This window comes from Panthera onca, chromosome C2, assembly GCF_046562875.1.
Source record: "Panthera onca isolate mPanOnc1 chromosome C2, mPanOnc1 haplotype 2, whole genome shotgun sequence".
Taxonomy (NCBI): Eukaryota; Metazoa; Chordata; class Mammalia; order Carnivora; family Felidae; genus Panthera; species Panthera onca.
The window spans coordinates 84,087,826-84,101,855 of NC_138347.1; the positions used below are offsets into that span (position 1 = coordinate 84,087,826).

A 14,030-nucleotide genomic window follows, 5' to 3' on the forward strand; every position below is an offset into this window, starting at 1 on the left:
GGCATTTACATGATACTCATTAGTAAGCCTCCACATGGCAGGCAGCTCATTCTCTGCCTCTATGGGAGTTTACAAATATCCTCCTCTGGGATGGTTTTAAGCATAAATTTACCCACAGGAATATGATACTGAGATTGTACTTTTCAATAAGCCCCTGGTGGGATGTAAACAGGGAGAGCAGCTTAGATAAAGGGTCTGGGTTTTTCATGCTCTAAAAAAGGTCAGCATGGGGGCTCCTGGGTGGCTCTGTCTGTTCAGTGTCTGGCTCTTGATTTCGGTTCAGGTCATGATCTCGAGGTTCATGAGATTCTGCCCTGTTTCAGCACAGAGCCTGTGTGGGATTCTTCCTCCCTCTCTCTCTGCCTCTCTATTTCTCTCACTTTCTCAAAATAAATAAATAAACTTTTTAAAATAAAAGGTCAGTATGTTTCTTATATAGCAGGAATATAATATCCATGATTTTGTGAACGTCATTCTTCATTAGTTCAATGTACAGAAGGTGCAGTTGATTATTTTGCTTGTGTGTTTATCATGTATATAAACCAGCAAGTATCTTTAACCACCGTTCTTTGGGAGCAGGGAAAGAGATCCATGTATTTGCCTTCTCAGTCTCTGTGCTGGCTGGATTGGTCTCTCCTTATCTCTGTCCTGTTTCCCTTGTTCACTTGGTAGATGGTTTACCTTTTGATTTCCAACAAGGCATTTGGTTTCCACAGAATGGGCCAAAGAGGACCAAGGATTCAGCATTCTTAGCTGAACTACAACAAGCTTTGGCCATGATGGAGGATTTGATCAAGTCCTGTGAGTTGGCCGTGGACCTGGCAGCAGTCACTGGATGTCCGGTATGTGCCATAGCAAGTGTTGGAACATCTCAGCAAATGGCAGGCACAATAGTACAAACATAGGAGATAGCTTATGGCAAAGTTAGAGAGATGACCTGTGGTAAAGGAATTGGACTCTGAGGAAAGTAGCCTAAATTGTTCTGCAAATCTGTGCTGTAGGAATCGAGGCAACAGCTTAGCATTTTCAGGAATCTTGTGTTGTATTTCCTGGGGTCTTGAATATTGAGACTGACCCACACTCTGGAAAAGCCAGGAACTCAAGGACCAGGACATATATGGGCGGGGCAAAGTGATGAAGGAGTAATTTATTCTGACTCATGGCACTATTAAAAGATTAAATTTTTTTCCTTCTTGACTCAGATTTTCTTGGTACAAAGTCCTTTGAAAATAGGTCCTAAGTGAAAGTCTAACTCCATTTTCACATCGCAGATCTCAGAAGAGGTCTGACAAGCATATATCGTACATCCCTTAATCCAAATGATTGAAGGAAAATACCAAAAGAAGCAATGCTAAGGAGTTGAACTCTCTCAACCCAGGCATTAGGGTAAACTCCTGAGTAGGTCAATTCCAGGAATTCCAGGCAAGCTATCTTCTGTAACTGTATGGGCTTCTTAGGACTGGCCCATCACTGGTTTTCCTGGAGGTGCTCTAGATCTTGACTTAGGTGGATTAGTTTTCCATCACTGCCATAAAAACTTACCACCACCTTGGTGGCTTAGAGCAGCACAAATTTATTATATTATAGTTCCACGGGTCAGAAGTACAACACAGTCTCACCAGGCTAAAATCAAGGTGTCTACTTTCCTTTTGGGAGGCTGTGGGAGAGAATCTGTTTCCTTGCCTTGTCCAGCTCATTAAGGCCACACACATCCCCTGGCTCATGGTTTCTCTCTCCATTTCAAAGTTCTTCTCAAATCACATCATTCTTGGACCTTCTCTTCAACTTTCAAGGACTCTTGTGGTTACATTGGACCCACCCATTAATCCCTGGTATCTCCCCATCTCGAAATCAGCTGATGAACAGCCCTAATTCCATTAGCAACCTTAATTCCCATTTGTCACGTAACTTGACATATTCTCAGATTCCAGGGATTAGGACGTGGCCCTCTTTGGGAGGCTATTATTCTGTCTACCACACAAGGATCAAGCATTCTGAGAATTACATTTCAGACAGATACTTTTCCTTCTTATTTTTATCCCATTTTAACATACTGTTCATTGAAGTCTAGGCAAATGAAATGACCTTTCTCTTCTTTCCTGATCATAAGTCAAACCTTGCAAATTAATTAGGGGCCAATGTGGTCTTTTTATTTCCCTCCCTCCTGGTATTTCTCTGACCAGCATCTCAGAAGCAGCCCCACTGGGTCCACAGTGATCAGGCAGTGAATGCTGTTACTGTACCCTGGGACTCAAGAGTGCTCTCTGCTTACTTCTGATGCATGATTCAGAAGGGTATTCATGAAGCACAGTGTATGTGAGAGAGGGGATGATTTTCTTGGTAAATTTTTTTTCCTTCTTCATTTAAGGAAACTCAAGGAAGCAATTTGTTTAATCATTTTGGGACATCTTCCTGTTCTTTTTATCTTTGAACACGTGTCAGCTAATCCTGTTAGTATCCATCTCCCTGAATCAAATGAATGTCTTGGAAATCATACACAGGGCAGGAAACTCCCAGTTTTATTCTAAGTGTGGGTAACATAGGAGGAGGAAGTTATGAGAAAATAATTACCAAAATGTGAGTAAGTAGAATTCTAATTTCACTTAAGGAAGCTTGCATGCAAATGAGATGAAGCAGCTTATAGAATTTTAGGCAGTTTTGCATCAAATGCAAAGAACTTCTTTCTCCCGTATGTCCTCGGAATTGTGCCTTTGACGTAAACTCTTGGTTTTTTCACTAAGATTTTAACTTGCTTTATGACTAGTACATTAGCTACTTTACCCTGACAGTTTTATCTAATCCTATTGAATTATAGGCGGTGAAATTTTCAGTTTCTGATTCAGGATTAGATCCACGGAAAGAAGAGTTAGCTCACCCAAGATTACGTCGTGCATCAACCTGGACTACTTCTTGGACATCTTCCTTCCCTGTCCACGGTGCCATTCTCTCAACACTTTGTTCATCTGATTTTGTTTAGCGTTTACTAGCAACTCAGCTACTCCTAACTCAGATCTTAGGACTCTGAGATTCTTTGACTCTGCTTTGTAGAACCTTAGCACAGGGTGTTTACAATCATGTGCTGAGTGTGTGGACAAACCTAGAACTTAACCTGTTAGTTTCACTACTTGGTATCCAATATTAACGTGGTTCTGAAAAGGAAGGACACTGAACTTCAGTGGGTGAATGCATAATTAAAACAACTGAAAATATTCCCTCCTGATATTTACAATGTTATTCCTGTTGTACACTCAGTTAGTTCTTGGTTTAATTTTATCACAGAAACTAAAAAAAAAAATTTTGTTTTAAGAAAGTTTATTTTGTGGAACACCGAGATGTCATTTATTCCCTCCATTGGCAAAAAAAAAAAAAAAAAAAAAAAAAAAAAAAGTGTCCCCTCTATTCAATCCAACGCATAAAATAGAGATTTGTATAGAGTCCTTTTAAATCCTGACTTGCCAGGAACAAGTTCCAAAGTTGAGTAGTAAAGGTTATTTTCTGGAACAAATTATGCCATTCAATAAAGGATATATTTTTATTGCAAGTTTTGTGGGCTAAGGCCAGGTATTTTATTTTAGTTCCTACTTTACTTACCGTAGTGTTGGCTGCAGAGATAAGACTGAGTAAATAATCTTAACAACTCAGTGAAATTGCGTTGTGCTTCTTCCCACGCTCAAGACACCTGTGTCTAAGGGCGGTTGGTTGTAAGGAGTTAATGAGGATTAATCACAATAAAAGCAGCTAGCACTGTGCCTGGCAGCTGGTAGATGCTGAAGAAAGGGCCCTACAGCTGACTTCCTTGGGTACTTGATCAGACCGGAAAGGAAGGAACCCCTTTGCTTCTGGTGATTGTATTAAGGGGCTTTTCTGTCCTATGGCTTCTTCTTTTTGTTTCTGGACTTTGTGCTGATGCATTTATCCAGATGTTTCCTATGTCTTTGTGCAAGAAATATATATCCTTGTCACATTGCTGTCACTGCCAGGGATGGAAACCTGGGCATCCGAAAGTGGTCTCTTTCTTGAGGCCGTGTTCAGTAGACACTCTCCCGGCCAGATTTTTCATTTCGCTGATATAGTCACATTTGAAATTCTTCTATCAGAGTTCTTACCTACAAAATTCCACACATGAAAAATGGTAATAGTTACTAGTTTATATTGCCATCATTTCCCACATGGAGGAGGCCATCTGACTTTTCATGTCATTATTTGTTTTGGGATAGCCCCTGTGTTGTATCTCTGAGTTGATATCTATTAGATGCAACACACCAGGGGTGCCTGGGTGGCTCAGTTGGTTAAGTGTCCAACTTCGGCTCGGGTCATGATCTCACTGCTCGTGAGTTCGAGTCCTGCATCGGGCTCTGTGCTGACAGTGCAGAGCCTGGAGCCTGCTTCGGATTCTGTGTGTGTCTCTCTCTCTGCCCCGCCCCCACTCATGCTTTGTCTCTCTTTCTATCTCTCTCAAAAATAAATAAACATTAAAAAAACTTAAAAAGATTCAACACACCAAAGTGATGGCCACAAATATTACATCATTACTAGAAAACCTGGTTTGCAGATATATTCATTTCCTAGAGCTGCAATAAAAAAGCTCCACAGTTCTGGAGGCTAAAAGTAAAAAATCAGGGTGATATCAGGCCTTTGCTCCGTCTGAAGACTCTAGGAAAGAATCCTCCTTCCTTGCTTTCACCCCTGGCTTCTAGTAGTTGCCAGCAATTCTCGGCATTCCTTGGCTTATAGCTGCATCACTCCAGTTTCTGCCTGTCTTCATGGAGTCACCTCTATGTGTGTGCCTGTGTCTGCGTCTCTGTTTTCTCTTCTCATGAGGACACTAGTCATTGCATTAGGGCCCACCCTATTCTAGGAGGATTTCCTTTTAGCTAAGTACAACTGCAAACACCTTATTTCCAAATAAGGTCACATTCTGAGGCCCCAGGTGGACATGAGTTTTTTTGGAGACATTGTTCAATCTAGTACTGGGGCATCACCAAATTAGTTTCCTCACAGTGTGGAGCATTTAGTTTCATGTCCCCCCAGGTACTCGTGCCAGTAAACGAATAAATATTATATGTCAAAGGGACATATATCTGCAGGAGTTATGCATGTGGTCTCCGGCCCTGGAACCAACTTCAATCTAATTGGAAAGAAAGGATACATATAGTTGAAAAGATGATCAAGGGTCATCTTTGATCTTGCTCAGAGGGATCCCCCTGCCCTTGCCTTTGGGAGGTGGGGTTGCCTCCATGCCAGCATACATCCTCGCTGGTGGTAATACTTGTGCACCTGCTCTTCATCAGCTCTGCATAGGGCACACACCCTTGGCTGCTGCAAGATGGGCCTTGAGCATTGAGATGTCCAATCCCATCACAAGTGTGGTCCCTAGAAAGTGTATGCAAATACCTGGATGACATGCAGCCCTTCTGTTTCAGCTGGACTCAAAAGACCCAGCAGTTCCCTCCATTGACCTCCAGTGATGATGGGCTTACTGGAATAGGTGACCATAGAGCCTTGGGAAGAGTCAGAACAAAGAGCTGGGCTCACAGAGGTGGGAATGGGACAATTCCAGGACTCATAGCAGCTCTAGGGCCTTGGCTTGGGAGAAGTGGAGGTTTTCACCTGTGTGCCCTGCCTGTATGTGCCAGATACATCCACACACCTGATGTCTTCTCCTCTCACCACCCACTGACTGGTTCGTTCCCTCTGTCCATGTCTTGTCCTCTTCCTCATAGTTTCTGGTGACTCACTTTATTGCTCTGCTACCTAATTGTATTTTACACCTCTTGCTCTCTTACAACGCATCTCACAGCTACAATTCCTGTGGATTACTGCCTTAGTTCAGACAACAGTCAAGTTGGCTGGCCCCTCTCTGAATTTATATCTGTTGGTCAATTGCCTACTAAGGTGCAGACAGCTGTGGCTGCTGGAGGGATGAGGTGGAAAGAGCAGAGGTGATAAAGACAACATCGCCACCTAAAGTTGCCTCTTCAGCAAAGCTATAGACAAGGCAGTATCCTCATGGCCTTGGCAGTCACTTTAACTAACCTCACCCAGCTCTCCACAGGTCATTAGAGAGTACACGCCTGGACTTGTTCCCCACTCCCCCATCATTCGGGTTTCTTTTAGAATTGCTTTTACCAGCTGTGCTTCGAAGTGATGCCTGCACGTTCACCAAATGTGTTGTCAGAAAACAGCTTTACCTAAAATCCACTTGTCTATCTATTCTGGGGTATGGTTGAGGACATGTTCAGTATTTGACTCAGTGATTCTTTATTGAGGACCAGGACCCATGGAAGAAATTTCTCTCATATCTCATTAATAGGAATTGCTGTGTGTTTCCTGAACAACTGGTTTGGGTATGTTTTGGGGCATAATGTATCATATAGTGTTTCCCTCTGTACTGCCCACTAGAAGGTCAGAATCTTGTCTGCAACAGGTTTACATGGCTTTATTATATGGGTTTTATGTACAACTTCTTCATCTTTATTTTAATCTTTTTTTCACCCTAATTTCCTTGGTTATTTTCTGTCTGCTTGTATTGTATATATTTTTATAAGATATATCAATTTTTTTAATGAGGTGGAATATAAATACATTTTAAAATAGAAACTACCAGGGTGCCTGGATGGCTCAGTTGGTTAAGCATCTGACTCTTGATTTCGGCTCAGGTCATGATCTCACAGCTCACGGATTAGAGCCCCGCATTGGGCTCTGTGCTAACAGCGGGGACTGGCATGAGATTCTCTGTCTCCCTCTGTCTCTGCCCCTCCCCTGCTTATGCCCCCCACCAAAGTAAAATAAGTAAGCTTAAAAAAATAAAATAGAAACTACTGATTATAGCTGTTCATGTGGCAAATATTAAGCACCTACTTTTGCCAATGGCCTTGATGAAAACGTATTTCCTGAATTATTTATGTGTATATAGTAGAAACTGAATGGGTTTAAAGGAGAATGCAATCACTGCAATTGCCACAGTGGCTCCTGGAAGGATGTGGAAAAAGTGAAGAATTTTTCAGGGGTCCTCATGAACCCATTATCTACCTGTTTTGGAGCCTGGTCAAGCTGAGCCTGTGCAGTCAAAGCAAGAGTGTCATGCTTTCAGGGGCACAGTCCTTATGGCTTGGGGCTCTTTATTCCTTCACTCACCACAGTTTACACGTGTAAACTGTACAAAGCAAAAAGAGAAAAATAGCACCGTAAGCACCAACTTCACTTCTTGAAGTTTTTATTTTAGAATTTCAGAAGTGCAGCAAATCATTTTAATATTCACAGTTTGCTCAATATAAACAATAAATTATAAAAATGCCCAGTTATAAATAATGCACATATTTCTAGTATTAACTCTCAGGAATTGTAAGGATTTATGTCAGCTAGGCATAACTCAGGGAAAATTCTCTTTCCTGGTCCTTTTCAAATAATTTTCTCCTTTTGGTGTTTTCCTTTAGGGAAATAAATTCTTTATTATCTACCTCAAGTGGTCTAGTTTTTTTAAAAATACAAGATAAAATACAATATTCTTAGCTCATCTCACTCCGCTACCCTTTGGAGACAGGTCAGAGATGGCAGAGTCACTAATTTGGACTTTTAACCAGACACAGGAGAAAGGTGGGTTTGCTAGTGGAGGGATAAGCATCGTAAAATGGTCCCTGAAGCCAAATAGACTTTCTAAAACATTTTGTCATTTGGGGTTATCTTTGCCCCATCCGCTCACTCTGAAAAACACAAAGTTGAATGTAATTACTATTTCCATTACAATGTTATGAAGATTAGGGGATATTAAGCTTTTTTCCTTCAGAACAAATCTCACGTTCTCAGCTTCTCATACCCAAAGCAGATGTTAGGATACAGATGAAATGCATGGATTATTATGGAATAGGTCCATAATGCAGCAAAAATTCTGTCACTCCTGAACATACCTAAATGTGAATTTCTTGCCCTTTTAAAGTAGACTGTCATGTATCAAAAACAAAGAAGAGGAAACAGAAGTCTGCTAGCTGAAATAACTCTAAAGACAAAAATATCAGAGTACCAGTATCTTTACTTCAAGTATTTCTAACATGCTTTATGTTTCTTACCTTGCACAGCTGAACTATATCCCTACATAACTGAAAGGTGCCATGCTCAGTGAAGCTCACAAAATTGTAGTTTTGATTTAGTGATAGATGAGCCTGATTGGCACTTTCAAAATTGTCAACTTCAAATAAGCACGCTTTATAATTTGGAAATAGACCCTTATGGGCTCTTTCCCTGTCAAGAAATGTAACAGCTTATTTTTATGTATGTCTGTGTTTCCCAAAGGATGACATCAGGAAACTGGGCAAGCTGTTGATGCATGGTTCTTTCAGTGTCTGGACAGTTCACAAGGATCGTTATAAAATGAAGGATTTTATTCGATTTAAGCCCAGCCAGAGGCAAATCTATCTTTTTGAAAGAGGAATCGTGTTCTGTAAGATACGAATGGAGCCCAGTGACCAGGGCCTATCTCCTCATTACAGCTTTAAGAAATCCATGAAGGTAAAGGGGTCCTGTTGCATTTGGGAATCAGCAGCAATATTTCTATGGAGAGAAATATCAATATCCTTGTTTTACAGATCAGGAAACTAAAGCCTAGAGAGGAGAGGTTAACTTGCCAAATGCCACACAACAGAACTAGACTCCACATCCAGATCTTTCTAACTCCAAAGTCAAGCTGGTAATCAGTCACTGAACAGGGTCAGGGCTGGCATTGAGAAAAGAGTGCTAGGTAGAGAAAAGGGACCATATGGCAGCCTGTCTGGACAAATTAATTGGGAAAGTACCCTCCAGGCAGAGGGGTGAAAGACTTGGTGATTAGAACATGGGCTGGATTTCATCTTTGACTTACCCTTCTCAACCACACATCTTTGCATACAAGCGTTGACAATATCCTGGCTCTGGAGGTGTAGGAACCCACGTCTACACCAAGCATCATCTCTCGCCTGTGTAGGAAATATTTCATAGCTGGTGAGGAGACCCCCCTCCCCCCCCCACACACATGCATGTGTGCAACACACACACATTTGTGCTTTTGTGATTGAAGTTGCTAATTGTTCATAGTAGCTTTTGTTATTTATGTTTCTTAGTGGAGACTAATTCGGTTACTATTATATACAGATTTGTGAAATACTTAGGTGTTAAAGGAGAGATGATCTCTTTGCTTAAAGGTTGAGGACTCCATGAAAAGATACAGTCTGTGTTGTCCCCTGAAACAGAGAAGAGAGATGACACTGTGTGCTTTATGCTCCTTGGGGCCATTAACAGACAACAAAACATGTGAAAGGAAGATAGAAGAGAACTACCAAGGGTAGAAAGAACTAGAGTGGCTGACGGGGACAGTTTAAAAATCAGACAACGGTGGTACAGCAGTTTTTCTTCTTTCTTTACAATAGCTGAAGACACTTTCAGTTCGCCAGCTTGGAAGGGGGAGCAACAGAAAGTTTGAAGTTGCCAACCGAAATGGACTTGAGAAATACATCCTGCAGGTAAAGCTCATGCCTTCCTCACAGATGTCTTCTACTCTTTCCTTATTGTGTTCCATGACTTGGCAAGTGTTTTCTATCTCATTATTCTAAAGGTTATCCAGAAAATAAAAACCCTGTCCAATTAATGTTCCACGTGATCTGATACTCAGAGTGTCTTCTTATCTGCAATTGCAGGCAACTTCAAAGGAAATCAGAGATTGTTGGTTTTCAGAAATAAGTAAATTACTAATGGAACAGCAAAACAATATTAAAGGTAAGGTTACCCTGCTGACTTTAGTCTGCAGAGTTATACTGATTCTAATTTTGTGGTGGGTGTGCACACTGGGGATATTGTTAAAGAAAATGGTTTGCCAGGAAAATAACTGTGGCCACATTTTCATGGCACCTGGAAGCACCTATGCTTGCTTTAAGTTGTGTGGGGTTTGTATGTGTGTGTGTGTGTGGTTGTGTGTGGATGTGTCCCTTTCAACTGTGTTCCCCCTACATACCAAATTGTCGAGGTCAACTTTCTCAACCCCAAATCCCAAACCCACCCAAGATTATGTTATGGGGATTTTTTTTTAACATTTATTCATTTTGAGACAGAGAGAGACAGAGAGAGACAGAGCATGAACGGGGGAAGGTCAGAGAGAGAGGGAGACACAATCCAAAACAGGCTCCGGGCTCTGAGCTGTCAGCACAGAGCCCGACGCGGGGCTCGAACTCACAGACCGCGAGATCATGACCTGAGCCTAAGTTGGACGTCCAACCGACTGAGCCACCCAGGCACCCCTATGTTATGGGGATTTAAATGGCCAGTACTACTTTCAGAAGCTGTACTGCCTTTTTTTTTTTTTTAAGCTGAGATATAATTAGCATACCATAAAATGCACTCTTATTCAAGTGTATAGTTCAGTGGGTTTTGATCTCTTCACAAGGTTGTACAACCGTCACCAGAACATTTTCATCACGCTCCCCAACAATAAAACCCTGTGCCCATTGGCAATCATTCCCCATCTTCCTCCTCCCCTCTGACCCTGGCAACTGTGAATCTGCTTTCTATCTCTATGGATTTTCTTCTTCTGGACATTTTACAGAAACAGAATCATATAACATGTGGCATGTTCTGTTTAGTTTCTTTCACCCAGCAAAATTTTTCCAGTGTTCATCCATATTGTAGCATGTCTCAGTACTTTATTCCTTTCCATAGCTGAGATATAGTACATTGTATGGATATAACATATCTGTTTATCCATTCATAAGCTGATGGATATTTTGGTTGTTTCCATTTTTTGGATAGTATGAATAATGCTGCTATGGAAACTTGTGTATAAGTTTTTGTGTGAACCTCTGGGAAAAATACATATATATATTATACATGTATACATGTATAATATATATAAATAATTTCTGGGCCATATGGTAACACTAACTCTATGCTAACTTTCTGAGGAATTTCCAAATTGTTTTCCAAAGCACTACTACCATTTCTTGTTTGCACCAGCAATGTATGAGGGTTCCATCTTCTCCCTTCCCTCACCAACACTTGTTATTGTCTTTTTATTATTACTATTATTATTATAGCCATCTCAATAAATATGAAATGGTAGCTCATTGTGGTTTTGATTTGCACTTCCCTAATGCTAGTAATATTGAGCATCTTTTCATGTGCCTATTGACCATTTAAAAAAATTTTTTTTAGGGGCAACTGGGTGGCTCAGTCGGTTAGGTGTCCGACTTCGGCTCAGGTCATGATCTCACGGTCTGTGAGTTCGAGCCCTGCGTCAGGCTCTGTGCTGATAGTCCCTTCTCTGCTCATGCTCTGTCTCTCTCAAAAATAAATAAATGTTAAATTTTTTTTTTAATGTTTGTTTATTTTTGAGACAGAGAGAGACAGAGCATGAGCAGGGGAGGGGCAGAGAGAGAGACAGACACAGAATCCGAAGCAGGCACCACGCTCTGAGCTGTCAGCGCAGAGCCCGACGTGGGGCTCGAACCCACAAACCGTGAGATCATGACCTGAGCCAACCAACTAAGCCACCCAGGTGCCCCAACTTATTGGCCATTTGTATATTTTCTGTGAAGAAATGTCTATACAACGCCTATATATAAAACCTCTATATTCTGGGTACTAGACTTTTATCAGATATATGATTTACAAATATTTTTTCACATTCTGTGGCTTGTCTTTTCGCTTTCTTGATGACTTCTTTGTTGAAGTCTAATTTATCTTTTTTTTCTTTGGTTGTTTGTGTTTTGGCGTCATATCTAAAAAATCATTGCCTAATGGCGCCTGAGTAGCTTTGTTGGTTAAGCATCCAACTCCTGATTTCAGCTCTGGTCATGATCTCATGGTTTGTGTGATCAAGCCCCGCATTGTCAGTGCAGAGCCTGCCTGGGATTCTGTCTCTCCGTCTCTCTCTATCCAGCCCTCTATCTCTCAAAATAAATAAATAAACATTAAAAAAAAAAAAAGAAATCATTGCATAATCCAAGATTTATACCTGTGCTTTCTTCTAAAAATTTGTTTTTAACTCCTTGATCCACTGTGAGTTAATCTTTGAATTAGGGATCTAAGCTTATTCTTCCACATGTGTATATCCTATTGTCCCTGAACCATTTGTTAAAAAGACTGTTCTGTTCTTCATGAATGGTCTGGGCACTTTTTATGGATTCAAGTGACTTAACAATGTTTGTATTCCCCCCAAATTCATATGTTGGAACTTTACCCAATGGTATTAGGAAGTGAAGACTTTGGGAGGTAATTAGGAGTAGATGAGGTTATAAGAGCGGAGCTGACATGAATAGGATTAATGCCATCATAAATGCCATGAGAGAATTTTCTTCCTATCTCTGCTCTCTGCTATGTGAGGATATAATGAGAAGTCAGCAACCTCAACCTAGAAGAGAACCCTCACCAGAACACAACCATGTGATCTAAGATTTCCAAACCTCTAGAACTGTAAGAAATAAATTTCTGTTGTTTATAAGCCACCCAGTCTATGGTACTTTGTTATAGCAGCTTAAACTAAGACAACACCCTTGTTGAAAATCAATTGACCATCGATGCAGAATTTTTGGTTGAGTCTTTTTCTTTAAGCACTTTGAATATGTCGTGCCATTGTTTTGTGGCCTCCATAGTTTCTGATAAGAAATCAACTATTAATCTTATTTGAAAATCTCTTGCATATGACAAGCGGCTTTTCTCTTACTACTTTCAGATTCTTTCTCTTTTGACAGTTTGATATATCTAGGTGTATCTCTTTGAATTTATATTTCTTGGAGTTTGTAGATAATTGGATGTGTAGATTAGTTTTTTCATCAAATTTGGGAAGTCTTCAGCCATTATTTCTTTAAGTATTCTTTCAGCCTCTTTGTTTTTGTCTTCTTCTGGGACTCCCATTCTGTCTATATTGGTGTGCTTGATGGTGTCCTACAGATTCTTAGTGGCTCTATAAATTCTTTTTCATTCTTGGGGCACCTGGGTGGCTCAGATGGTTCAGTGTCAGATTTCAGCTCAGGTCATGATCTCGCGGTTCATGAGTTTGAGCCCCACCCTGGGCTCTGTGCTGACAGCTCAGAGCCTGAAGCCTACTTCAGATTCTGTTTCTCCCTCTCTCTGTGCCCCTCCCCCACTCATGCTCTGTCTCTCTCTCTCTCTCAAAAATAATAAACATTAAAAATTTTTTAATTAAAAAACTATTACAGGGGCGCCTGGGTGGCGCAGTCGGTTAAGCGTCCGACTTCAGCCAGGTCACGATCTCACGGTCCGTGAGTTCGAGCCCCGCATCAGGCTCTGGGCTGATGGCTCGGAGCCTGGAGCCTGTTTCCGATTCTGTGTCTCCCTCTCTCTCTGCCCCTCCCCCGTTCATGCTCTGTCTCTCTCTGTCCCAAAAATAAATAAAAAACGTTGAAAAAAAAAATTAAAAAAAAAAAAAAAACTATTACAAAAATAAAATAAAATAATAAAATAAATAAATTCTTTTTCATTCTTTTTCTTTTTCTTCCTCAAACTGGATAGTTTCAATTGATCTATATCTAAGTTCTCTTACTCTTCTGCCTGCTCAAATTTGCTATTGAGCCACTCTACTGAATTTTTCTTTTTGGTTATTATACTTTTCAACCCAGAATTTCTACTGGCCCCTTTTAAATATAATTTCTCTCTATTTTCTCAATTTGATGAGTGTTTGTTCTCATACTTTCCTTTAGTTCTTTTTTTTTTTTTTTTTTTTTTTTGGTTTCCTTTAATTCTTTGAACATTTTATAAATAGTTGATTTAAAGTCTTGGTCTAGGAAGTCTAATATCTTGGCTTCCTCAGGGACAGTTTCTCTTGATTGCTTTTTTTCTTTTTTCTACATATGGGCCATGCTTTCTTGCTTCTTTACATGGCTTACAATTTTTCTGCTGAAAACTGGATGTTTAAAATAATATAATATGGCAATTTTGGAAACCAAAGTCATCTCTATCTCCAGTGTTTTTTGTTGGTATCATTTGTTGTTTTGTTATTGTTTGTTTAGTGATTTTTCCAGTCCTTGCCAGGAGTTCTGTGTGGATAATGG

The 14,030-nt window shown here is 40.5% G+C and overlaps 1 protein-coding gene across 2 annotated transcripts in view; it reads left to right on the plus strand.

Annotated features, from left to right (window-relative positions):
• Positions 1–14,030, plus strand: part of MCF2L2 (MCF.2 cell line derived transforming sequence-like 2) — a 265,561-nt gene that overhangs the window by 221,748 nt on the left and 29,783 nt on the right. For both annotated transcript variants that reach the window (XM_078453181.2, XM_078453182.2), the window contains exons 22-25: positions 717–842; positions 8,290–8,505; positions 9,399–9,491; positions 9,666–9,744. In XM_078453181.2, coding sequence (XP_078309307.2) covers positions 717–842; positions 8,290–8,505; positions 9,399–9,491; positions 9,666–9,744 — 514 coding nt within the window. The remainder of the gene's footprint in view (positions 1–716; positions 843–8,289; positions 8,506–9,398; positions 9,492–9,665; positions 9,745–14,030) is intronic.